This window comes from Mytilus californianus, unplaced genomic scaffold, assembly GCF_021869535.1.
Source record: "Mytilus californianus isolate M0D057914Y unplaced genomic scaffold, xbMytCali1.0.p SCAF_1, whole genome shotgun sequence".
NCBI classification, from domain to species: Eukaryota; Metazoa; Mollusca; class Bivalvia; order Mytilida; family Mytilidae; genus Mytilus; species Mytilus californianus.
Genome location: NW_026262581.1, coordinates 67,534,717 through 67,560,408, shown reverse-complemented (window position 1 = coordinate 67,560,408; position 25,692 = coordinate 67,534,717). Strand labels below are relative to the sequence as shown.

Here is a 25,692-nt window from a genome sequence, read left to right as displayed (position 1 = left end):
TAATATTTCATATCTTTAATAACAAAAAATAAAATACAATTCAATTCAACATAATTCATTGTATCCTTTACATTAGTGTAATCTAGAAATGTTTCTTGTAGGTATTTCTAAAATTATTCCTGCAAGACAGTTGGCACATCTACAATGCTTGTACTGTTTTAGTGAGCCTGTAACAATGTCATGAATGTCATGAGTTCTCAACTAATAATAGAAGACTAGAAGATACATACTATTACAGTTCCCTTACATAATTTTGTATATATATGTACATTTTAATATATCCATTCATGTGTCTTTTTACAAGCAGGACTAATCATCAAAAATTATTGAAGTATCTCTTCTTAAAGAAGACAAAAGTACTCTTAACATTCATTTTTATCAAAAATTAAAAAGAAACATTTAATAGATCTCACAAATGCATACCTACTCTCAGTCAAAAGAACAAAAGAGAAAGTACATGTAAGTCTATTCAAACTAAAGACTAATACTCTTATAATGCCTATAAACTTACAGAAAGAAGACAAAACTTTGAGCTTGTTTATAGCAAACAATAATGAATCCTTAATCCCATATTCTATCTCTTAAAGATTCATCGAAATCAATCAGTTTTTCTGGGTATTTTACCAACATGATAAATAGATATCATGATTTCAATAAACTTTCACTAAATATAATTCATAATACAAAAAATGCATGGTATCTATATATATGTATAATCTGGTATTCATCGAAACATTTTAATAAGCACTAAATCATTAATAGTAATAAAATTAATACACTGAAAGACATTATAGCAATTTGAATAAACAGTAAGATCTGTACACACCATTACATTATGATCTTGTCCTTTCCAAATCACAGAGGTGCTATCTTAATCACAATTTTTTTAAATTGGAATTATACCAATTGATACGGATAATTCTATTTTCCATATAGAGGGCAATATCAGTCTACATCATCATCATGTAAAGCACCCGAACAGGTATTTTCACATCTTACATTCTGATTGAAATGCAATTTGAGAGCTAAAAAATCTTTTTTCGTAGCTCCTTTTCTCAGATGATTTGAAAGTGATTCTAGTTCTAATGACGACAAACTGTCTTGGTTTGAGCTTTTGAGTGAAGTAACGTTTAAGCAAGATGTTGAATTTTCCATCGAATTGATGTCCTTATCTGATGCCCATGCTTCTTCTTCATTTGTTGAGATTTTTTCTGAAGTGTGCTTTTTCTGAAATATTTCATCCTTTAAAATGGCCTTCTCTGTCTTATTTTGATCTGAAAAATGCAACAAGTAGTAACAAGTTTTAATTTCAATCTCTTCTTGACAGCAATGTGTTTATCGACAGAATTTTCATAAATTATATTTGTAAATAAAATCATTAAATGTGTAGTTAAAAAAACCAGTATCCATTTAGAATTTTTAGACCCCCTACACATACATAGTTCATAGCTTAATTTTTTGTTTCAATATTGATTTTGAATTTTGTTTTGCTACTAATTTTAGTGATATTTATTCATCTGTATTTTTTTTTTAAATTTCATTTATAGGAATAAAAAATCTTCATGATGAGGGGTCATAATGTTGATTTTTACGTCATAAACTGATGCGAATGCATTATATCTTATAGTCGTAGATATTTAAGATTTGTGTTGCTTTAAACATGAAGACAGAAAAGAGACAGAAGATGCGATATTTGGATAAGGAAAATAAAAAATCATAATTTGTTGAAAGACGACACGACATGCACCCAAAAAAATTCCCAAGGGTTCCGCGGAACCCAGTGTCTCACCTACTTTTGCTGCTAGTCACAGGATCAACAAAAATGGGGAAAAATTATTAAAAATTTTCTTATAGATACTATCTTTTGATTGTAAGAAGCTTCTGTCCAAGTTTGGTAAAAATCCAGAATGGTTTATGAATCTAATAAATGTTTTAAAAACTTTGACTACAGACTGTATGTAATGTTAACTAGAAGAAAAACTAAGTCCATTTATAAGTAATATACGGAAAAACAGGAAATATATTTTTACAAAATTTCCTTCTAGATACTAACATTTGATCATAAACAAGCTTCTGTTCAAATTTGGTACAAATCCAGGATAATTTAAGAAAGTTATTAAAATTTTTAAAACTTTAACCACAGAGTGAATGTAATGTTAACTGGCAGAAAAACTAAGTCCATTTATAAGTAATATACGGAAAAACAGGAAACATATTTTTACAAAATTTCCTTCTAGATACTAACTTTTGATCATAAACAAGCTTCTGTCCAAGTTTGGTACAAACCCAGGATAGTTTAAGAAAGTTATTAAAATTTTTAAAACTTTAACCACAGAGTGAATGTAATGTTAACTGGCAGAAAAACTAAGTCCATTTATAAGTAAAATACAGAAAAACAGGATTTTTTTTTTATAAAATTTACTTCTGGATACTATCTTATGATCATAAACAAGCTTCTGTCCAAGTTTGGTAGAAATCCAGGATAGGTTAGAAAGTTATTAAAATTTTTAAAACTTTAACCACAGAGTGAATATTTGTGGACACCGACGCCGACGGAATGTAGGATCGCTATGTTCAGCTTTTGCGATAAAAGTCGCAGGCTCGACAAAAAAGGAAATAAAAACACTAACAACAAAATTTGGTGATAAGCAGCATTTCGTGATGTCACAATCTATAACAAGCATTCTGAGAGTATTGCATGGCAATACATAGTTCCCTACCGGGTAAAAATTCATTATACTGGAACAAAATGCTAACTTGTTCTATAACTTGTCATGGTGTAAACAAAAAGTAAATATCATGTCAATATCTTCAAGCATGACTAAAAACAGTGTTAAAAACTGATTATATGACTGAATTTTTCAAGTCCAAGGACCATAACTCTGCACAAAATTATTAGACCGAAACAAAAATTTGAACTTGATCTGTAACTTGTCATGATAAAACTATATACCGATCGTCAATCAATATCGTATAAGCATTATGAAAAAACATTAGATATGATTAATAGTTCTCTAAAATTAAATATGATGTAATACAGTGTATATCTATTTTCAAATTATAATCAAATATATTTAATAGTTTCAAATATTTTTTCTTTCACTTGTCACAAACTAATATAGATTTATAACTTATCTATAAAATGTCAACAACTTTTATCTACACAATGTAATGTATTGAAATATATACATAATAAAAATAGATTATTATCTAATTAAAGGATTTCTCTTCATAATTTTTTTTATATATCTGGCATTCAGAAAATTAGTTTATACTAAATAACTAACAAACCTGCCAAAAAATTCTTCAAATAATTGAACAAAGAATGTCTTTTAAAAAATTAGTTATCTTCCTTTGTACAGAAATATGGTTTAACATAGTACTCTAACATTAGATATGGTCCAGAGTTATGTTCCATAAATCATCAGACCGGAACAAAATTTGAACTTGATCTATAACTTGTCATGATAAAACTATATACCAAATATCAAATCAATATCTTCAAGAACGAAGAAAAAAGGTGTGGAAAGCTGATTTGCCGGACAGACAGACAGACTGACAGAGTGCAAACCTAAAGTCCCCTTCGACTTCGTCCCGTAGGGGACTAAAAAGAGGACAATATTGTGGCTATGACAACTAGAACATATCCGTGGTCATCTGTTCACGTCCTTATTAACTTTCAAAGGGATAACTTCAACTTTACCACTAGGAACCCGTTTTTTATGTGATTAAAATGTGTTCATTCTGCGGCTTACTAATTATGAGAGTTTTTGGGTAAACGCATTCATAATATATATTTCAAATATGTTTTTTTTTTTAAATTCAAATTTCTAAAAACAAAATTTGTATAATTTTTTTTGGACAATATCAAGTGACATTGAAGTTCAATCTTTAAAAATTGTAGTAACCATTCTCTAAAATAGTTCAATGTTTTGCTTTTTCTAATTGTACATATATGTCAAACCTGTAAAACTGGAAGACAAATTTTGGATTAAATCTGCACCATTACCAAACATTTCTGCTGAATCTAAACCTTTGCTTTCTGGTTGAATGTTGCTGTTATCTTCATCACTATTGTTATCCAAAGATTCATAATCGACTTTCTAAAAACAGTAAAATACAATACTCACAGAACAGTGAATAAACTCATCATAGATATCAGTGACGCTCTAATAAACAAAATCGTAAGGAGTTCCTTGGAAACCTGTGTCTCGCCTACGATTGCTACTGTCTGTGTAAAAGTGTTAAGTTGACTTAAAAAGTGAGTCCATTTATCAGTAAGAATACAGATTTAAAAAAAAATTCAAACTTTCTCTTTAGATGCTATTTCTTGGTCTTGAAGATTAGCTTCTGTCCAAGTTTCATAACAATCTATGAAGGTTAACAAACTTATCATCTCAAAAAAATTTAATCCTAGACTGTCTGTAAATGTTAACTGTATCAGAAAAATACTGAAAATGAAAATATATTTTCAAAAGTTTGCTTCAGACATTATCTCTTAATCATCAAAAGATTTCATAAAATTCTATGATGGTTTGACAAAGTATTTGATGTGTAACAAACTTTAACCCCAGACTGTATCTACTTGTTAAATGTAAAAAAAAAAAAAAAAAGTCTATTTATCAGTAAAATACGTATGAATGAAAAAAATTATTTTCAAAATTTTGCTCTGGATACTGTAATTTGGTCATTAAGATTAGCTTCTGTCCAAATTTTAGAAAATTCCATGAAGGTTTGACAAAGTTATTGATGACTGAAAAACTTTAACCTCAGACTGAATCTGAATGTTAAGTGTGAAATAAACTAAGTCCATTTATCGGTAAAATACAGAAAAATGAAAATAAATATTTTCAAAATTTTGCTCTGGATACTGTATTTTGGTCATAAACAAGCTTCTGTCCAAATTTCATAAAATTCTATGAAGGTTTGACAAAGTAATTGATTTCTAAAAAAACTTTAACCACAGACTGAACCTAAATGTTGACGCCACTGATGGAATATAGGATCGCTATGTCTTGCTTTCGCGACATAAATGTCGCAAACTCGACAGATAGTTCAAAAGGCCGAATAAAACGTGTTTGGAACCAACCCAAAAACCTGTGTAAAATAAACTTTTAATACCTGAAAATGCATTAAAATACTAAATTTGATTGGTTTACTTCAGGTGATTGTTTTTATCTAATATGCAATGAAATGTCATGCGAATTTTTCACTGTAGTACTGAACAGGATAAAACTTTACTCATTACAAGTATTTCTTTATTTAAAACAAAGATAAATTCTGCACAATTATTTGACAAATGCTTATTTAAAAAAGACTAATAGGGGAAAAACAATGGTGGTATTACTACTGTATTAATTGTGTTATAATGCTGTTACGGCAAAGCTAAAAAAAACTAACATAACATATACTTAACTTTTGAATAAGGGTCTTAAAAAGAATGTCAGAAATTTAGTTGTTATTTATATACCTTCACGGGATCACTGACTGGACTCAACATATTAAGGGAACCTTCTGGCTGACCCTCGTAAACCCCTGGGTCTTGACTTCCATAACTTGCGTAGGACGAATACTTATTTGCATCTGGTGCAGTAAAATTGGTACCGTTAATTTTATTAAATTGCGAATAAGAATCCTTAAAAAATTTAAGAAATTTAGTTGTTATTTAAATACCTTCACATGATCATTGCTTGGACTCAACATATTAAGGGAACCTTCTGGCTGACCTCCATAAACCCTTGGTTCTTCCCTAATAATGCTTGCAGGTTCAGGTGATCCATCACCTCTTTGACTATCTGGTGATTCAGGCGACCAATCACCTCTTTGTTCATTTCCATCATTTCTTGAATTGTTATCATTCATCCTGTAATAAAATATATTTGTACATATTATATCTTAATCACAGAAGACCACAGATATGTTCCAATAATCTTACCTTCATCTCGTACTCATAAACCCATTAATGACGACATCATTGAAATTTTACTGAAAATGAGCAACACGGCGGTATCAATAGAGCAGCAATAAGTACTGACCCTTCACGGGCACATGAGTTCACCAATGTTTGGATTGGTTCAATCTTTAGTTTTCTGTGTTTTATGGACTATTGATTTGTATTCGTTTTTTGTGTTTTATGGACTATTGATTTGTATTCGGTTTTTTTTTTTGTCATTATGTTCACCATCTTTCTTAGACCTATGGTCTTGAGGTCTCTCCCCTTTCTGACATGTCGTGAACATTATTATGTAAAAATTATACTGATTCTAATTAATGCAATGCACTCAGAGATGCAATGATTTAATTGATTATGCTGAACACCACTTATGAATCCTAAGCATGAAGTAAAGAACTTCTGAGCCTCAGAAAAAAGCAACAAGGAATATACATAAAGCCAAGCACGGGAAATTTAAAAAAAAAGAAATATAATTATATACATACACAATAGTGAATAATGAAATCGCGTCAATCCGACAGAAAGAGCATTTGTATTTAAATGAAGTACAGAACCTGGTATAGTTATATGCTGGACACAATTAAACTACTAAAAAGGCCAATATTATCAGATATGCTATCTTATTCATTTCATTTAAACTATGAAAGCAGAATTTTTACTGAGAAAATAAATGTGAGAAAATCACATCAATTTGGTTTAGATAAAAATAGGTACTAACATGAGCGTCTATGTAGTTTCATTCCTATGGTTTATAGGTTGAATCAAGAGAAATAATGTTTAAACTTAAAGTCTTTACAACCTATAAAGATAAATGTAGGATTTTAAACTTTACAAACGAAGGTTGAACGACACAAAGATAGGCTGCGTTGGGCTACAGGTTTAAAATAAGGCTTTTGAAAAGTTTGATGAATCGGACAGACGAAAATAGGTATAACAATTGACACATTAGTGATGCTAGAAATAATAAACAAAGAGTTAAATGTAATACCGATTGTTGTTTGTTGCTTCTACGTTCTGGTCACCCGTGACTATGTTTGCATCACCAATCTGCACTGTGGCACATCCTTGAATGTTGAATATTGGACCAGAGTTAACCCTATTAGGTGATGATAATCTTCTTCTAACAGATGAAGGTCGTCTTCGACTTTCTGGTTGGTGAGGGAGAGTACCAGGTCCCTGGTCTGCTTCCACATCCACCCCTTCAGGATAATGGTAATGGTAGTGGATGCTCTGGGGTGGAGGATAACCGGTAAAATTTGGTGCTATGTTGGTAGTTTGATTTCGTGTGCCTATTTTTCAATGAATCGGGTAACAATTACTTAAGCATGTCATTATTTCTCGATTATAATAAAACACATCCTTAAATATTTTCCTTTCCTCTAAGGCTCTATGTAAATTTTGTATATTCAATTATTCATTATACATTTAGTGATAAAGGTTATTTTGAAGGGGTTAATTTATGTGTCCACTTGGTTTTTCGTCCACAAAATTACAATAATGTTCCTCTTTTGTTTAATGTGCGAGTGAATGTTTGCACATAAATACCCCGTATCAATAACCTTTCGACTTATATTAAAAACGCACTAATACTTATGTCCAGATAAAAACGTCATCATGTACGACATTATAGTTACCAAAATGATTTTAAATGAAAGGGGGCTTAACATACATAGTAGAGAATTATATTGTGTACTGTTATCGTGATGTTTAACTTAGTAACAATTTTGTAAAGTAACAATTTCATTTCGTCCACATCATTAATACATGTACCTACAACCTCAAACTGGAATTAGTCTGCTATGGCATGTGTTGTATTGAACTTTAAAACAAACAAACAGTGAATACGTTTGAATTGATTGTTTTTATCTGCGTCTTCTATTTATGCAAAAGTATTATAATTTGTGATTGATTTTAGTATAAACGGCCTTTACATATCAAACCATAATCATTGTGACAATTCATGTATTACTAACATAATCAAAAATGGTTCAGACTAGAGTAATTCATTGTTCTGGTTTGTTCTATGTAAGCAGATATAATCATGTAAAATTCGAACGAGGAGTTCAGTTCAAATTGGATTGAAAACAGCTAGCAGATTGTCTGTGTAGCATTTTGACTACGCGGTTATTCATTATAAAAAGATCTACATATAATATGAAAATTGATCGTGTTTTATGTTCATTGAACGTACAGGTTGGCTTGTCGTCACGTTTAGTACAAAACTGCTTGGAGCCTGAATCAATTGTGTTGCAACATTCAAAAAAGCTCTCAAAACTTACCTTTACAAATTTTCATCAAAATTGAATGAAAATTAGCAATTTCTTTACCACGATATATGAAATTTATAAAGTGTTGTTTTCATATTTTACAGCACTGGGTCGACACTGCTGATGGTGGACTATCAGTCCCCGAGGGTATCATTGACATGCTTTATAACAAACCTTTTTAAAATTTTGTCCATTTATAAATTTTGAAATTATAAAGAAAGTAAGGTTTCAACTCCATCAGGCAAAGTTGACTTTATATGGATTTGGCTATTATTTTAGGTCTTTTTTGGTCATATAGCATTTCAACTGTTTCGGTTCTGATACATCCTTGGCTTTCAAATATTTCACTTTGAGCGTTTTCGATGAAGGTAAATCCAGAAAAGCACTTCGGATGCATGAAATTCATAAAGTGTAGTTTTCATTCTTTATAATATTTTATAAGCCCCTTTGGTTCCTATGACTAGGAAAGTAAAGAGATATCCCAGACTCGAAAGACAAACCCAAGAATCCATGTGCATGAAGAATTTATGGACATTATTAGAACTAACTCCGATTGAGTACAGGTTCTTACAACAAATAAAAGCAAAGTCAGTAAAAATACTGCATTTTTGACGAAAACTAAAACCTATATAATCCATGTAAAATGATGTGAAAAAGTGGTCTTCGTTCCCTTTGGTCCCCCTAAGCTCGGGGACCATAGAAGCTACGACAAATCTGATAGGATATCGCGAGCAGGGATTATAAAATAAATCCAACGACAAAAAGAACAAAAAAGTATCATACTTTAAATTAAAAAAATTTTTTTTAAGGATTGACGTAAATAGGACCACATATCTTGAACATTTAACATATGGAATTTTATAAAGATTACAAGGAATAAAACTGTATTAAAATTTGATTGAAAAAAATGTTGCCTATAAAAACCATTGGAAAAGACTATTTAGTTCATCCTTCAGCATCTTTTTGTTTACATGAATGGATGGGGTACCAATCCCAAAACATCATATATCAATATTCGTTGTTCGCTAACGGAAGAAGTTAAAAATAAATCATGGATTGAACAACTGCAATTCATTGTCTAAAGTGGGACGAATTTGATGTTTCAAAACCTACTCTTAATAGCTGTTAATAATCACGTTTCAGAAATGAGAAAATGTATTAATTTAACGCAGTACGGAAATATCTTCTATATTAGTTTTGAAATTCTTTTCTCAACTGTGACTGGCTTGAATTTGCACCAATTTCAGATAGTTTTGAGACAATGGCAAACATTTATGTGCTCATACACGACTTCTGTTTCATTTCTAAAATATTCACAACTTACTGAGTCTGTCACTATTGTCCATGGAATGACTGCTCCCCGGTCTTCTTCCGCTAGGAGTTCCCACTAAGTACTCCTCATACCCAGGACTAGCCCCAGTACGTATTCCCGATCGTCCAGAAGGACCACTATATGATATTTTACTTTCTATAACATCTCCCGGTCCTTCCAAATCCATGAGCTTCATTTTTGCTTGAAGAATTACATCTTGTTGATTATATTCAAGGTGTGATTTAGGTGGGAACTTATCCTGCTTTACTTTAATTTCATCTGATACCAAACTATCATCCATCAAAGACGGCGGACTTTCTACACCATCAGATGTTTTTGGAAGGATCGAATCTGCTGATTTATCTTCTTCCTCATCTCCGTGTTCAAGAGAAGACATGCCATCTTTCTCGACTGAAGATATCTTAGCAGGATCAAAACTTTCCGACTTATTTGGTATATGGAGTGCAAGTTTAGGAGGATCACGTTTAATCGTATTGTTGTCTGGGACTATTTTACTTGAAGGCACATTGTTTTGAGAATTTTGTGTCGGAAGCGAGTCCTCTTTACCCATTACAACGTTTTCACAAGACATATTCGACACGTAACCTGAAGTAATACAAGATGGCTCATCGATTAGTTTTGTATTACTTCCATTAATTGGTTCAACTTTCTGTTTCGACGCACAAACAACAGAAGAATTTTCTAGAGGAATTAGTCTTGCTGATTTCCCTCCCCCATTAGATGTCATCACTGGAACTTTTCTAATAGAATGGTGTTGTTTCGGGTCTATGGATCTGAATGTATTATTTCTTAAGCTTTCGTCCTTATTAGCTTTATCAGACATGTCCAACTCTCCCTGGGTAGTTCTTAAAAACTGACCTGCCTTATCTTTTTCTGATATTTGTAAAATATATGGATTATCTAGTGCTTGATGCCGTTTTAGTTCGTTCATATGGTAAAGTCGATCCTCTCTGGCCTTTTTCAAAAATTCCAAAGCCATAGCATCTTCATACGACTGATTTCTGTTATCGGAAAAAAATTCAAATGCCCGTAGAACTGATAATCCTACAGGTGTCCTATAGTACCGTTCTTTCCTAGGAACAGTGTGAACAGGTCTAATACAATTCTTTTTCCTGTTCATTATTGTTGTTGCAAACAGAGATATTTGCTCCTGTGGTGGAAGTTCTTGAAGTCTTGTCATTCCTATGGTTTCTTCTTTGATAAAATTTAAATTAACTTCGTTGGCAAAGTTTGCTGACAACAACATCAGAACGCGCATTGATCTGTTCACTACTTCTTCTACAACTTTTACATCATTATTTGGAAAATCTTCGCTCGTGTATAACACAATTTTTATATCTTCCATACCATTGTTGTCAGCCATCGTTTTAAGATATTTCATATAGTTGTTGGCTTTCTGATAGTCCGACTTTGCATAGACAATTACCATATCCATCAAATGTTTTGGAGTTAAAGGTTGGTCGTAATGATCTTTAGGTCTCAATATATTGTTTTCAAAGCATAGCATTTCTTCTGTTTTCTTGAATGGTTCATATGTACCACCTTCTGCTCCAAATTGTGGAGATTCCAACTGTGTCGGATAAGGTGTCATGGGTTTTGCGTCAGTTTCTGTATCATTTGACTTCTTGTTTGGTGAATTATATTGACCTGTACTTCCTGGTTGTGTACGTAGGTGTTGGTCCAAATTGTGATCATTAGGACTATGACTTCTGTTCCTACTGGAACTAACATTAACAGGGTCATCGGGCATTCTGGTGTTAACATTATTATGAGCTGCTATATTTGAACTTAAAATTTGTTGGTCTTTATTTGGAGTCCCATGAGAAGATGACTGTATGTTGTTAAGGGAAGAACTTGTTCTATGTGGAGACTGAGATGAAGCATTTTGAGGGTTCTGGTAACCATTTATTACCTGAAAACAGCAAAATAAATATTTGCTTTATGAAAGGTTTGATGCATACAAAGTCATGTATCAAAATAGTTGTTACAAAATGTATATTACTTCGATCAGTTCTTCTGCCTTTTAAAATTAATCTTTATCTTAACGGAAGCAAGTCAGAAATTTTATGTAAACCCTCCATTAACACTTACATTCTGTAACATTTGGATAAGTTTTGACTGTCTGATTCAGAAAGGTCTAATGACGGATGTAAATAGGTGACACTTGTTGACGCTACCCTTTTGAAATAAAACCAGTTATTAACAAAAACAATGACAATAAAACAAATACATGGCAGACAAGTGATCCATGTTGTCATTGACGATTTCCATCTGCTTATCGATTGCTAAGTTAAAGTGTAAGAACACTCAAGTAGTTTAAATCCTTGTCATCTGTTGGTTTTTTTCTTGTTTTTTTTGTTTTTTTTTTTTTTGGGGGGGGGGGGGGGGGCAAGCTTTTCATAATCCATAGGAATAAATATTGGGATAACAATATGTACAAAAGTCAATCAAACGAACTGTACTAATATTGTTATTCCTCATCAATGTTTAAGATTTGTTTAGTTGTGTTTTACCGTTAAATGACAAAATCTGTAACAATGTAAATCTGACTACTATAGTTATAGTAGTCTCAGTGTAAATCAAATTTGAATTGATTGATAACAATGTTATATAATATTAGTTACTTTTAGTCCAAATACGCAAACTTTTGTTCAACTTTGAAAGGGGAAATCGCAAACAGTAGTGACCATTATGCAACTGTCAAATTGGAAAGCGAACTTAGTCTGAAAAAATAGCAGAAGGATATTGTTTAAAATATTACCAAAATGCTTTACGGGGAATAAACGAAAAAACTACATCTATAACTTTTGAAAGCAGAATTTGATGTGAATTTATAAAACAAACCTGTCTTGGTTGTTGCTCTTCTTTAAATGAAACTTTTTTCGATTCTGAAGAAACTCTATGTGTATCTGAATTCTGAGTGTCCGTTACACCATTGTGGTCATCTGGTAATTGACGTAGCGACTGATAAAGATCAACATTGCTTCCCAGTGGATGATTTTCATCCATGTCAACATGTATTCTGAAACAGACAGAACAGGGAGACGTAAATACTTATTGTACATGGAAACATGTAAGCGTTAGATAATGAAGCTCTTGCTGAAAATTGTATTGCCTTGTTTTGATTAGTTCTTGTCTAAAATCAGGCAGCCTCTCAATCTTATATATGCATTTGGTTATTCAAGAGCATCTGATAAAGTGTAATATAGAAATACTTATGAGATACTTAATCGATACCAATAGATTTTCAGTTTACAACAACAGTAACTTCATCGATCAAATTTAATTCTGTTGACTGAAATTTAATTCTGTTAATATTGAATTAATAATTAAGATCCATTTTGTTACATCTGGTGATCCGTTTATTTGACAATCGCCATGGCAGTCAGCAGGGTTTAAGAACATCCGTTGTTTGACCTGCTAGTCAAATGCGTTTTGTTAAAATATACTATTTCACTTTTTTGGTCTTTTGGAAAATGTTGTTTGTGCTGTATTTAGACCCCTCTACCATGAAATTTGTTTTGCATGCACACGTATAAAAATTGTGGTTTTTATTCAACGCAATCCTGGTTTGAACATTGTATTCAATTTAGACTTATATAGATATAAGAAGATGTGGTATGAGTGCCAATGAGACAACTCTCCATCCAAGTCAAAATTTATAAAAGTAAACAATTATAGGTCACAGTACGGTCTTCAACACAGAGCCTTGGCTCACACCGAACAGTAAGCTATAAAGCGCCCCAAAAAATTACTAGTGTAAAACCATTCAAACGGGAAAACCAACGGTCTAATCTATATAAAAAACGAGAAACGAGAAACACTTATGAACCACATCAACAAACGACAACTACTGAACATCAGATTCCTGACTTAGGACAGGTGCAAACAAATGCAGCGGGTTTAAACGTTTTAATGGTACCAAACCTTCACCCTTTTTCTGAAACAATAGTGTAACATCACAACATAGAAAGACACACTATAAAATATCAACTGAAATAGCTTAACTCAATCAAAGGACATATTAACACCATTTAACATACACTGAACAAATAAATTTGACCTATGACACAATGTAAATACAAAATAAATAAACTAAGGGTAGAATAATAAAAGTAACATGTTATATCGGTAAGAAATGTTAAACAATTAAAGAAAAACAATATGCTCGAACAAAAATATCAGCCATTTGTTATAACTTTAAACACAGGTAAATGAAAATAATTTTGTTGTTAGGTATACGTGTACAGTACCAATAGAGAAAGGAAATGTTTTTACAAAATAAATAATTTTGATGTTCATAGTACGAAGTGAAAATTTATAGTTATACCAAACACTTATCAAAGCTGGTATATAGACCAGATATAACCCTGAATAACATTAAATAACAAAAAAGCAATACAATTAGTATCAACAGGTCAAATAAACAAGAAAGTACGATTTGAGAGTACTCGCAGTTACTGACAGCTAGTTAAAAGCCAAAACAATTAACTTGTAATAAAAAATCATGCATCAGAGACTAAAATCAACTAAAACACATCCCAGGGATTTAGTATTTTAACGTCATGGACAGTCAAAGAAGACATGACTAGTGCAATGCCAAAAATAAATGTATCGACAGACAGTAGGATAGTTAGGAGTTTAACCTCTTTATAGATCTAAACGAACGTGGGTGTGTCTTTATACATCCCGCTTGAAAAAAATACAAATTTAGTTATGTTTTAATATGCTGATGACAAAATCTATATTAGTGCCAATGTAAACTATATTCAAAGATATAATTACAACATTGGTAAGATAACCTTTACTAATAAGTTTGTTTAAAGGTTCGATGAGTTTACACGGATCACATAGTGATTTCCGCGCTTTAAGTACATATATATATATATATATATATGAGTCTAAAAGATTGTGTAACAATACCGATAAATAGATGGAAAACAAAACACTAAAAAGTGTTGAATATCATCGTACACTTTAAGATGGAAAAACTGAACAGATGATATAAATTATACAATAATTGCAAATATTTCGGCTCAACAAATGGCCTTCCTCAGTGTTAAAAGTTTTAACAATACTGATTAGTATTAGCCTCTAGCCTGTTAGTCTTGTATTATTTTTAATTTTAGTTTCTTGTGTACAATTTGGAGTTTAGTATGGCGTTCATTATCACTGAACTAGTATATATATTTGTTTAGGGGCCAGCTGAAGGACGCCTCCGGGTGCGGGAATTTCTCGCTGCATTGAAGACCTGTTGGTGACCTTCTGCTGTTGTCTGTTCTATGGTCGGGTTGTTGTCTCTTTGACACATTCCCCATTTCCATTCTCAATTTTATGATATATAATGTATAAGGTGTAAACATAGATCAGTAATAATACAGGTAAGTTTTGGTCGATTGATTTTAATCCAAAATCCTGAATATCATAATATGAACATTAGACTGTAAATTTATTTATTTCTTTCTATTGATTCCATCTGGATGGAGGACACCCAGTGTTTTTATCCAAAACTTCTCCCGATTCTCTCTTTGCTAATTTTGCCATGTACAATCCTGTTCGATCACAAGGATCTTCATGTGATCAAAATCTTTCAGATTGTGATCTGGTAACCTGAAGTGTTGGCTGACAGGAATATACGGTTTTTTTGTGAGGTCACTCCTGTGGCCATTAAGGCGTTTGTGAAATGGCTGCATAGATTCACCAACATATTGGAGACCACATTTAGGACACTCAAGAACGTAAATCACGTTTGAGCTTTTGCAGTTGATATTGCAGAAGATCTTGTATGTCTTTTCTGTGGTCTTACTGTGAAATGTTGATGAATGCTGCAATTGGTTGCAACATTTGCAGCGCTTATCCCCACAAGGCTGGCAATTACCTACAGTACGGTTAGGTTTGGAAAGGTCAGCACGGACAAGTATATTTCTCAGGCTGTTAGGTTGTTTGAAGGCAATCATGAGAGGCTCAGGAAAGATTTTGGATAACTTAGAATGTTTCTCGATTGCTGTCCAATGATCACGAATGGTCTTGAAACTATTACTCAGGCATGGATGGTAGGTGAGCACACATGGGATTCTTTTACTTTTCTGTTTTTCTTTGTAAGTTAGCAGACTGCTTCTGGGGATGGATTCCGCTTTTCGAAAACTATTTTTGATATTTTTGTGTTTATATCCCCTTCTTTTCAAATGTCCTTTGAGCTGCCCCAGACGTTGTTTTGCAGTGTCTTCAGAGGAGCAGATTCGCCTTATTCTGAGAGCTTGGCTGTATGGAATGCTCTTCGTGCAGTGTGGAGGATGGCAACTTTCAGGCGACAAGTATTGATGAGTATCTGTAGGTTTAGAGTATATATCTGTGTTTATTATACCTACAGAGAGGGTGCTAGATGTATCAAGGAAGTTTATGGTGGAATTAGATGTTTCATGGGTGAATTTGATGGTAGGGTGTTGATTGTTAGCATTTGTTATAAAAGTTTGTAATTCTTGGTCTCCCTTGTCCCATTTCATGTCAACGTCATCAATGAATCGATACCAGGAAAGCGGTTTTTCGATGGAGCACTCCAGCAGTTGCTTTTCAACTTTACCCATGAATATATTGGCATAAGATGGAGCCATTTTTGTACCCATAGCAGTGCCATTTGTCTGTAAATAGTGTTCTCCTTAGAATGTGATGTTGTTCTTTTTCAAGACCATAGTAAGCATTTCTACTAAGCATTCAGTAGGTGGAATTTTAAGAGATCGAGAGTCCCAAACTTCTCTACATGCTTCAATGCCATCCACATGGGGAATATTCGTATAGAGGGAGGTGACATCCATTGTGACAAGAGTAGTATTGGCAGGTAGAGGGTTTAAATTCTGCATTTTTAGTAGGTAATCTGTAGAATCTTTTATAAAAGATGGCAAGTTTTCTACATGTGGTCGAAGATAGTAATCAACGAATTCGGATATTTTTTCGGTGGGATGACCATTAGCTGAGACGATTGGTCTTCCTGGTTTACCAGGTTTATGAATTTTAGGGAGCAGGTATTCTGATAAACCTTTGTCAATACAATGGTATACAGAAGTTACATGTAATAAATAGCACAGTTATAAATTAAAATAAAACATAATATGTACACTATTTATTACTAAATTGAATTTAGCTAGGAGAACACACACATGAATTAGTATGCCTTATAAATTTACATAGCTTTTTTAAATATGATTTTTTTGTCATATTCATAACTTCCTTAAATTTAATTATATTTGGATAACCAATATACTTCTTATCAAAATACTTTTTTCTTTCTATAGCCATATTAAATTTACACTTCATTACATAGTGAAATTCATCTCCAAGATCTTTTAAGTCTCATTGTTCGCATTGACATAGAGTGTAAATATCACGGGGTTCCAAAACATCTAAATATTTTTCGAAGCCAAAGAGTTCCTTGAAAAGACGGTAATTTAATGTTTTCGAGTTCATTTGAATATCTGAATACCATGTTTGTTTAAATTGATCTTGGAGAGATGTTAGCAGCAGTCTTTAACCAAATTCCATTAATACAAGTTTGAAATAACCATACATAAGATAAACCATGCAGTTTCATTAAGAATAGATTCTATACATTTCATCCAATAAAATTTAACATTAGTTCCATGAGATAAACTAAACATTAATTTGTATGTTATTGCTGATAATTTACTGGGTTTGGTAAAAATCAACTTTGCACAGAAAGAAATCATGCGAACTTTGATATCTAAACTAATAGGATAACATCCTCATTCTCCATATATAACACAATTCGGAATGGAGGATTTTAGATGGAGAAGAAGTTTACAAAATTTCAAATGAACTCTTTCTAATATTTCATTATTTCCAAATCCCCAAATTTCACAGCCGTAAAGTAAAACAGGTTTAACCAATTTATCAAATAAATCTAATTGACAACTTATTGATAAACCATGTTTTCTTCTTTTTTTGATAACTTCATACATGGCTCTGGTAGCTTTTACTGCTAGATGCTTCTTATTTGCTTTAAATGAGCCATTTTTAGAAAAATAAATCCCAAGATAATTAAACTCATTAACAATTTCTAAGTCAGAGTTACCAAAATTAAATTTAAGATTAACAGGTTGTCTACCACTTCAAAAAATCATGATTTTGGTCTTGTCTACATTGACTTTCATTTTCCAAGCATTGCAATATGATTCAAATTTTTCTAGTACATTGTAGCAATTGAAGTTGTGTGGCTGATTCAGCCATCAATACAATATCGTCTGCGTAAAAGAATTGCAAACAGTTTAACATAGACATCTAGTTCGTCTTCTAGGGCATTTGATATAGTTTTTAAGCCTATCAAATTCCCTTTGTAAAAGAAATCTTCCAAATCATTCAAAAAATGTGAAAAAGAAAAGGGGATAAATTCTCCAATGTTGCTTGGAAAATAATCAGATTTCTCCCCATTGTATGACAAGCATGATTTTATATCATCATACATGTTATGAATAATTTATACATATAACCATTTATATTATTTACTAGCATCTTATACCATAAAGCATCTCTAGTCACTGTATCAAATGCTTTTTCGAAATCGACAAAAGCACAGAACATTTTTTTCTTTTTTAATTTCAAAATTTCAAAAAAAAGAGTGTAGTGTAAAGATACAATCACAAGTTGAGTAACTTTTGGAAATCCACACTGGTTTTCATTGAGAAGTAAAACTTCATCAGAGAACCTTGCAAGTCTATTACTTAAAATAGCTGTAAATAATCTAATTTTACAGATTGAATGGGTATAATACCGCTTTGGTGTTTGCTACCTCGTCATTATTAAACAAGGCTCGTTTGTAGTGGTATCCCAATCATCCCTCATTTCGCTTTGTAGTTTCAGTCTTTCAATGAAAATGTTTGAAAATTACTAGTAGTCAATCAGAATCAAAGATTGCCTCTGGCAGCAAGGTTTTCGTCCAATTGGAACCAATTGAAAACAATTAGTTTAGATCTTTCCATAAATCACTCATGCCATGTTCGGTTAAATTTGCCATGTGGTTTCTGAGAAGATGAAAATGTGAAAGTATAGATATCAGCGGCCGCTGTGGATGTTAAAGTAGCAATTACCGGTAAAGTTTGGAAAAAAGGGGAAGGGCAAAATCAATTTTCCTATCCCCAAGTACATGAGCAAGGAATATCAAAGATTTGTATTTCACAATTAATTTTCCAAAAGGGCAGGAAGTATTATATTTCCAAATCAGTTTAACAATGGACATTACCATGATTACAGCTATTTATTTTTTAAATGAAAGGTCTTAAAAGGGACAAAAAGTATTCTATTTCGAAATTTGAGGTCCCATAAGAGTCACCAAATAAATTTCAAATGTCCAATGGAGGGAAAATGATCCAAAAATTGTGTAATCACTGAAACATTGACAGTGGAACACACGCATACACGTGTATGTGTGTCTTGGGGACGTTGTCAAAGGGTGAAAGAACATTTGTATAGTTGAGTTGCTTCCATTTCAAATTAAATGGCGTTTTATGAAGCCTAAATATCTTCAGTTTTCATATCGACATTTAATGAGACTTATCAATAATTATTTAAATTTGTAACCCATATTACGCTCAGCAGTAAATCATGGAAGTGGAGCAGTTCGGATGTGCCCTTTTCCAGATTTAAACAATATAATGTAAAATTCGGCAAAATAAGGCTCAATCAAAACGTTACAGCGCTTTTTTTTTTTTTAAATTTCCCACTTATTTAAACGAGTGCTAGATCAACCTCGAATTGGCATTACAAATACATCTTGATCTGACACCATATATGTATACAGATGAATAGAACATTTTTTGATAGGCCAATATCAAAAGCCCAAAAAGCACAATTATGTGTTGTCAAAATGAAGGATCTACCTGTTTATATGGAGAGGGTAGAATAGACTGGACGAATGTACCCGACTGGACACACAGGCACTCTCCTCTGATTTTTTTTTCACCTATATACCTTAGTATATAAGCAAGGATTTGTATCCTTGGTACAAGGTATACAGGTCATTTTATCACATCAGTATACTACAAGTGCATGTGACTGAACATCCTGTTATTTGTGAGTGCAAACAGTAAAGTATTTCAACAAAAAAATCTATGTAACTAACCAACTAACTTATTTAATTCAGTCAGAGACATATAATACAATGTATTATATGTCTCTGATTCAGTGTAAAATCCATGTAAAATAATGATCATCACTGAAATAAACAAACATTAAAAATAATAACCATTTGACACGCATCAAACGATAAACGATTAAATATTTCAACTTATCAAAATCGACATTTACAAAATAACAAAAAAATATGTGTCAACAATGATCAACAATGTCATACATGTCATAGGAGAGAAACGATTACCTTAATTGACCTTCTTTAGTATTGAACATTGCTGTCAGGACCTACATATGAAGGTAACGATCTTATACACTTGTCGAAATGTATAAATGTGAAATAAATAACATATAAATGTATATATACTCACATAATAATGAAATGTTTACACACTTTCGTTTTAGTTAATGGACGTCATCGTCTGGAAATTCCCAAAGTCTATTTTAATAAATCGTCACTTCCGTAGAAAATATATTACATTCGCGGGAAAAGTTTCAAATCTGTTTATTTCAACTGTTAGTTGAATATTTAGATTTTAAATCTATGTTTAACTAGAAGCGTAAAAATATACAAGATGCATGTGCGTATTAAATCTGTTGTTTGGGGGCAGTTAGGTCTGTTTTAAAATATGTTGAGAACCAAGTAATTAAGACGAGGAGAAACATTATGGGAACAACTTCGGGTTATAAGATAAATCTAAAAACCTTTCTTTGTAACATTTAGGAGCTTTTGCACGCAAATTTAAATTCAATAGCGAAATTCGCGTCTGAGATTGGAATATCCAAAACTGGCAATTTGAATTGCTTGGTAGTGTATTATACATTTATTTCCCGTGCCGGAGGGAGATATGAAGATTTGTTCACCCAAGAATATTCATATTTCACGAGGGCTCTGCCCGAGTGAAATATGATTTTTCGAGGGTGAGCAAATCTTCATATCTCCCGAGGCAAAGGAAAATGAATGTTTTATTCCACTGCCTGTGCTTTGCTTACTATCAATACATTAAATATTATTTCGCATACATTTTTTTTCTTATCCGCTTGTTTTTGTAAGTCAAACTAAACACGACATACTCATTGATAAACATTAAGGATCAAAATTTAATTATAAGTCTGTTTGTTTTATCGTCTGAAATAAATTTGAACATGATAATGATTTTTGCTATCGCTATTTTAAGAAAAAATAAGAAGTTCAAAACGTATTGTACATAAACCGCGCGTAACGTCGCACGAAGTAATCCCGACATTTCAGAGGGGAATATGATCCTCAGAATGGAATATGAAGATTTGTTCAATGACACGTGGGATAGTCTCAACCAATCAAATATTGATTTTACTATCAATATGTTTAAACAGTGGAATAATAATCATTGTTATTTCGTCTAGTCGATATTTTTCATATCTCATTTCAATTCGAAACAATAAATCTGCAGGGAATATTCGACTTTAGACTACCGCTGGGAATGAGAGCAAGTAAATCCGTATTTTTACTCGCTTCAAGTTGGCTTGTAATAATTAAAAACTATATTTCTCTTCTTATTTTCTATTCTATAAACTACATATCCTCGTCTCATGGGTTTTCGTGCTATTAAGAATGCATTGTGACGTTACAATTTCCATTGAAAAAGCATACATAGTACTGGTACGAATTCATATGACGTACGAAAACATATGATCTGACCAGAGACATATATGTCTCTGATCTGACCATATATATTCATTTACGCTACAAATCTACAACTCCCAGTTTTGGCTACACGTGCTGTTCTTATCTATCAAGTCATGAATATTCATCAGCTATGTAGGCGTGTCACAATCGTATCATACGCGATAAACACACTGTTCTGATTTCATTAACCAGTATTAAAAAGATAAATATAACACCATGTTTGGTGTTGGGTAAAAAAAAAATGGTCAAGCGATAAACTTTCCATTGAGTTATTGCAACGGTTCTCAATCTTTTTTTCAAAAGACTAAAGTTGTAAAAGTTTTATCAAAATATAATACGTTCGTGCAAGTTAATTGTTATAAACATCTTTGATTTAAAAATAATTATTTTTGTCTTTCTCCAACAAATTAACCGATCCTCGGCAAACTTTACTGACTTAGTTCTGGCGAAAATATTTTTTTTTAGATATTGCCTATCCAGTATCAGTGAATTAATGTTCATTTCATTTTAGACTCATTTTAAGCTCACCTGGCCCAAAGGCCATGTGAGCTTTTTTATCATTTGGTGTTTGTCGTCTGTCGTCGTCGGTCGTCGTCCGTTAACTCTACAAAAATTGTCTTCTCTGAAACTACTGGGCCAAATTTAACCAAACTTAGAATAGCCACAATCATAATTAGGGTATCTTGTTTCAAAAATGTGTCAAATGACCTCGCCTGCCAACCGACTTTGCCGGCATGGCTAGAAATAGAACATATGGGTACAATGCTAGTTTTGTCTATTATCTTGAAAAACCGTTATGTGTAGAGAAAATCTGACTGGGCAGAAATGTTCAGAATGATGATGTACATTTACGTCAAACGACTTCTTACAGGAGTTATTGCTCTTTAATGACGATCTTTACTAATATTACGCCTTTGCCTATTATAGGCTTGAAAACTATAAAAGATAGATAAACACTTTAATAGTAAAAATGATCAACAAGACAAGATCTACAAATAAAATAAATTTGCCGAAATTGTTAGTAGCCTCTTTATAGGAATGATTGCCCTTTAATGACAATTTGTCTATTTTTTTATGTTTTGGGCAAAAACTAAAGAAGAAAGAGAGAAACTGTTAATAGAAAAAAACTATCAGTAATACACGATCAACAAAAAAGAGATTTTTGTCATGATTCTATTCTAGTCCACAATTTTGTAGAGTGTCTATAGTTGAAGATCCACATAGACATAGGTGAGCGACACAGGCTCTTTAGAGCCTCTAGTTTCTATAGGCCATATATTACCGTGACCTGAATCGGCTAATCTGCATTGCGCAATATTCAGAGATAAAAACACTATTATATGGTGGCCGGTTAAGGCCATTTCGCGTTTTCGCCCTTCATATTCTATAGGTCGAAAACGCGAAATCGCGAAGTCGAAAACGCGAAATGGTCTTAACCGGCCACCATACTATTAAATGACGGAAAAGTGCTCAAGTAATTGTTTTAACAAACCAGTAAAAGTCGAAATGGTCTATATCTGTACTCGACGGTACTGATTTTTATTCGATATTACTCGACCCCAATCTTAACCATACTCGACTGTACTGATTTGTACTTGACCTTATCTTTGCAATTGAAAATAATTTGAACTATTTCTCGACCTATCTGAAACAGTCCGAGTTAACCCATTCTCGACCTGTACTCGACCAATACTTGACCAGTTCTCGAATACAAAGATAAAAAGAAAAAGAAAAGGACTCCATGTGTTCTTACTTACTACCCATCTCTCAAAGACAGCTTCGGTGTCATTGGTGAGCATTGGAAAACAGTTGAAAAGAATTCCAAACTATCCAAGATTTTTTCCCGAACCCTCCCCATGATAGCTTTTAAGCAACCCAATAGTCTGCGGAACCTGCTGGTGCTGGCTGAAGTGGCTTATCCGAGAAGTACTTCTGGAGAATATCGTTCGTGTGATTAAAAACGCTGCAAATGCTGCCTACAGATGCATCACTCATCAACTTTTCACAGTAAGGCAACCAAAAATAACTATAGGATATTTTGCAACGTGACCTGCAAAAGTATGAATGTTATTTACATTCTAGAATGTTCGGTTTGTGGGATGCTGGTGAGTCAAAGCAGCCTTTCCACAAACGCCCCAATGGCCATAGGATGAATCACTAGGCATAGTTTGAGTTTCTTTTTGAGTACTATCACGAGTCTTTAACTCCAGACTTTTAGAGTTAAACAGATTAGCTTAAACTTCACGGCTGTCATTCGGTTTACCGAGAAAAAATATCGTGAAAGGATAAGTGGTCAAGCATTGCGGTCGGATCGTGAATGATCTGGTATCGGATCGTGAAAGTAATAAGATACAATTCAATTGCAAAATCTGTGAACATATCCATTGTATTATCAACAGGTGGAAAAAAATCAGAAAAAATAAATGTGTATGTCAAAACGGTTCAACTTACTTTTAAAATACTTTGCACTAAGGTAAAGACATAAAACTGCATGCACCTTTGAAGAAAACTCAAAGGCGACACATACCCTTATGCGAATCAATAAAAAAAAAACTATGTTTTGGATCTACATTCCAATAAATCATAATATATTTGAAACTAAATCTTTTGTATGTCAGATAGTACAGTAAAATGGAAGTGATATTTTCCTTGAAAATGTTAAGATTATTTTTAATAGAAGGTTTTTGTTGATTTTTAATCAACATTGATCGTGAAAGATCAGGCAACGCGTTATTTGATCGTGAAGCAATGCGCGACGAGACTGTATAGGTTTTGATCGTCGTTGGCCGTTCGATGACCTATAAGTGCTTACATCTACGTCATTTGGTCTCTGGTGGGTAGTTGTCTCATTGTCAATCATATCACATCTTTTTATTTTTACCTGCGTCGCCAAAGGCGAAAGCAGGTCTAGTAACCGCCTGACTCCGCCCGTCCGAAAGACCTTGGGTTGAAAACTTTCGTCAAAGTTTTGTTGACTTCTATGAAAGGGAATGAATTATTATTTGGTTTGCAGATTTATAATGTTGAGTTGTAGAGAGTATGCAATTTAAACACCAGCCGTGCATTCACTTCTTGTTTGCCGATAGTTTGAAATTTTACAACATGCATTGTACAAGGAAAATTTTCGTCAAACATTTCTAGGCTTGCACTGAAGGGAATAATTCTATTATTTTGTCTGCCGCTTGATTATGTTCAGTTGTAACGATAAATAAATATTTACATCCGCCATCCAGCCACTTCCTGTTTCCGATATCTTGAAATTTTACAACACTCGTTGTACAAGGAAAATTTTCGTCACATTTTTTTGTTTTTTTTCTTTAATAAAAGGAAATGATAAGCTATGCTTCAGTATACATGTAACCTCAATCAATTGCATGCAGCGACGCAGGTTTTCAGTAAGAGTAAAAATTAACCTGACATCCGAGATAATAAGGCCACCAGCGACTCTTTTCACAAAAAATCTTACGATTAAAATTGATCGTAAGTTATACTGAAATGTGTATGACTTACGAGTATTTTTACTCTTAAGATTTTTTGTGAAAAGAGCCGCAGGAGCTTAGCTTGTCAAAAGTAAGTATCTTTGTATTTATAATGTTAACGCATTTGCGAATGAACGAAGCGAGATGGGGTCTAGGGGTCTTACCTGGAAATAAATTAAATGTGTGCTCTTTGATATACGTCATAGTACCCAACAAGGTGGTGAAAATGTCAACGTACGTACCTCGAGTGTGGTGGGATCGATTTCCTAGCTTGGTCTGTAGATCTATCTAATAGTATTCTCTATCGTAACAAGTCTGGAATATCTAGCCTGGTGATGCATGCATACCAGAAGACGCTTATCTTGCGGAAACATTCGGTCTCGCCCAATTTGGAGATAATAAGATTCCATCAGATTTTTTCTCATGGCATGAATCTCTAAAGGCTTTCTAATCTAAAGGATAGTCAATTAATTTACGCTAAGCACGCAGCACTATAAATAAAAACTAACATTGTCCAACTCTAGGTCAATATCATATGTCCGAAGGTAGTGCAGTGATTGTACGACTGTTAACATTTTTTTTGAGGTCGAACGTAAATAATTTTCTTCGGCGTATCTAATATAAATGGCAGGACTTTTTTTTTATCATATCATTCAATGTTTCTACTGCTGCTATTTAGACATTGTGTGTAATTGATAATTTTTGACATAGAGAACCAATTCAGAAGGGCCTATAACTTCTAACACAAAAAGATTTTTCTCAAATTTCGTGATTTTTTTCTCTATAAAAGTTCAGTCTTTTTACCGCAATGTGGACACCGATAACTAATTTATAATAGCATACACTTAATTTAA

The 25,692-nt window shown here is 32.8% G+C and overlaps 1 protein-coding gene across 2 annotated transcripts; it reads right to left on the bottom strand.

Moving 5' to 3' along the window:
* Positions 1 to 20,116, bottom strand: LOC127706708 (uncharacterized). Of its 2 annotated transcripts, XM_052211375.1 has the most exons (8): positions 20,062 to 20,116; positions 12,398 to 12,575; positions 9,545 to 11,465; positions 6,942 to 7,242; positions 5,674 to 5,863; positions 3,965 to 4,103; positions 1,185 to 1,274; positions 1 to 1,142 (listed from the first exon to the last, which is right to left on the bottom strand). In XM_052211375.1, exons 2-8 carry the CDS (start codon positions 12,560 to 12,562, stop codon positions 946 to 948), a joined length of 3,003 nt encoding a protein of 1,000 aa, XP_052067335.1. In that variant the 5' UTR covers positions 12,563 to 12,575; positions 20,062 to 20,116; the 3' UTR covers positions 1 to 945. The 2 variants fall into 2 exon arrangements, with proteins under 2 accessions (XP_052067335.1, XP_052067328.1); XM_052211368.1 differs by having other exon boundaries at positions 1 to 1,274.
* Between the last annotated feature and the right edge of the window lie 5,576 nt (positions 20,117 to 25,692).

Bases quoted from the DNA above. Each gene is read 5' to 3' on its own strand.
- LOC127706708 (XM_052211368.1), bottom strand. From the start codon at position 12,562: ATGGATGAAAATCATCCACTGGGAAGCAATGTTGATCTTTATCAGTCG. The intron at 11,466-12,397 runs GTTTGTTTTATA...TGCTGTTTTCAG, and splicing joins AAGAGCAACAACCAAGACAG to GTAATAAATGGTTACCAGAA. The intron at 7,243-9,544 runs GTAAGTTGTGAA...ATTGAAAAATAG, and splicing joins GGACAATAGTGACAGACTCA to GCACACGAAATCAAACTACC.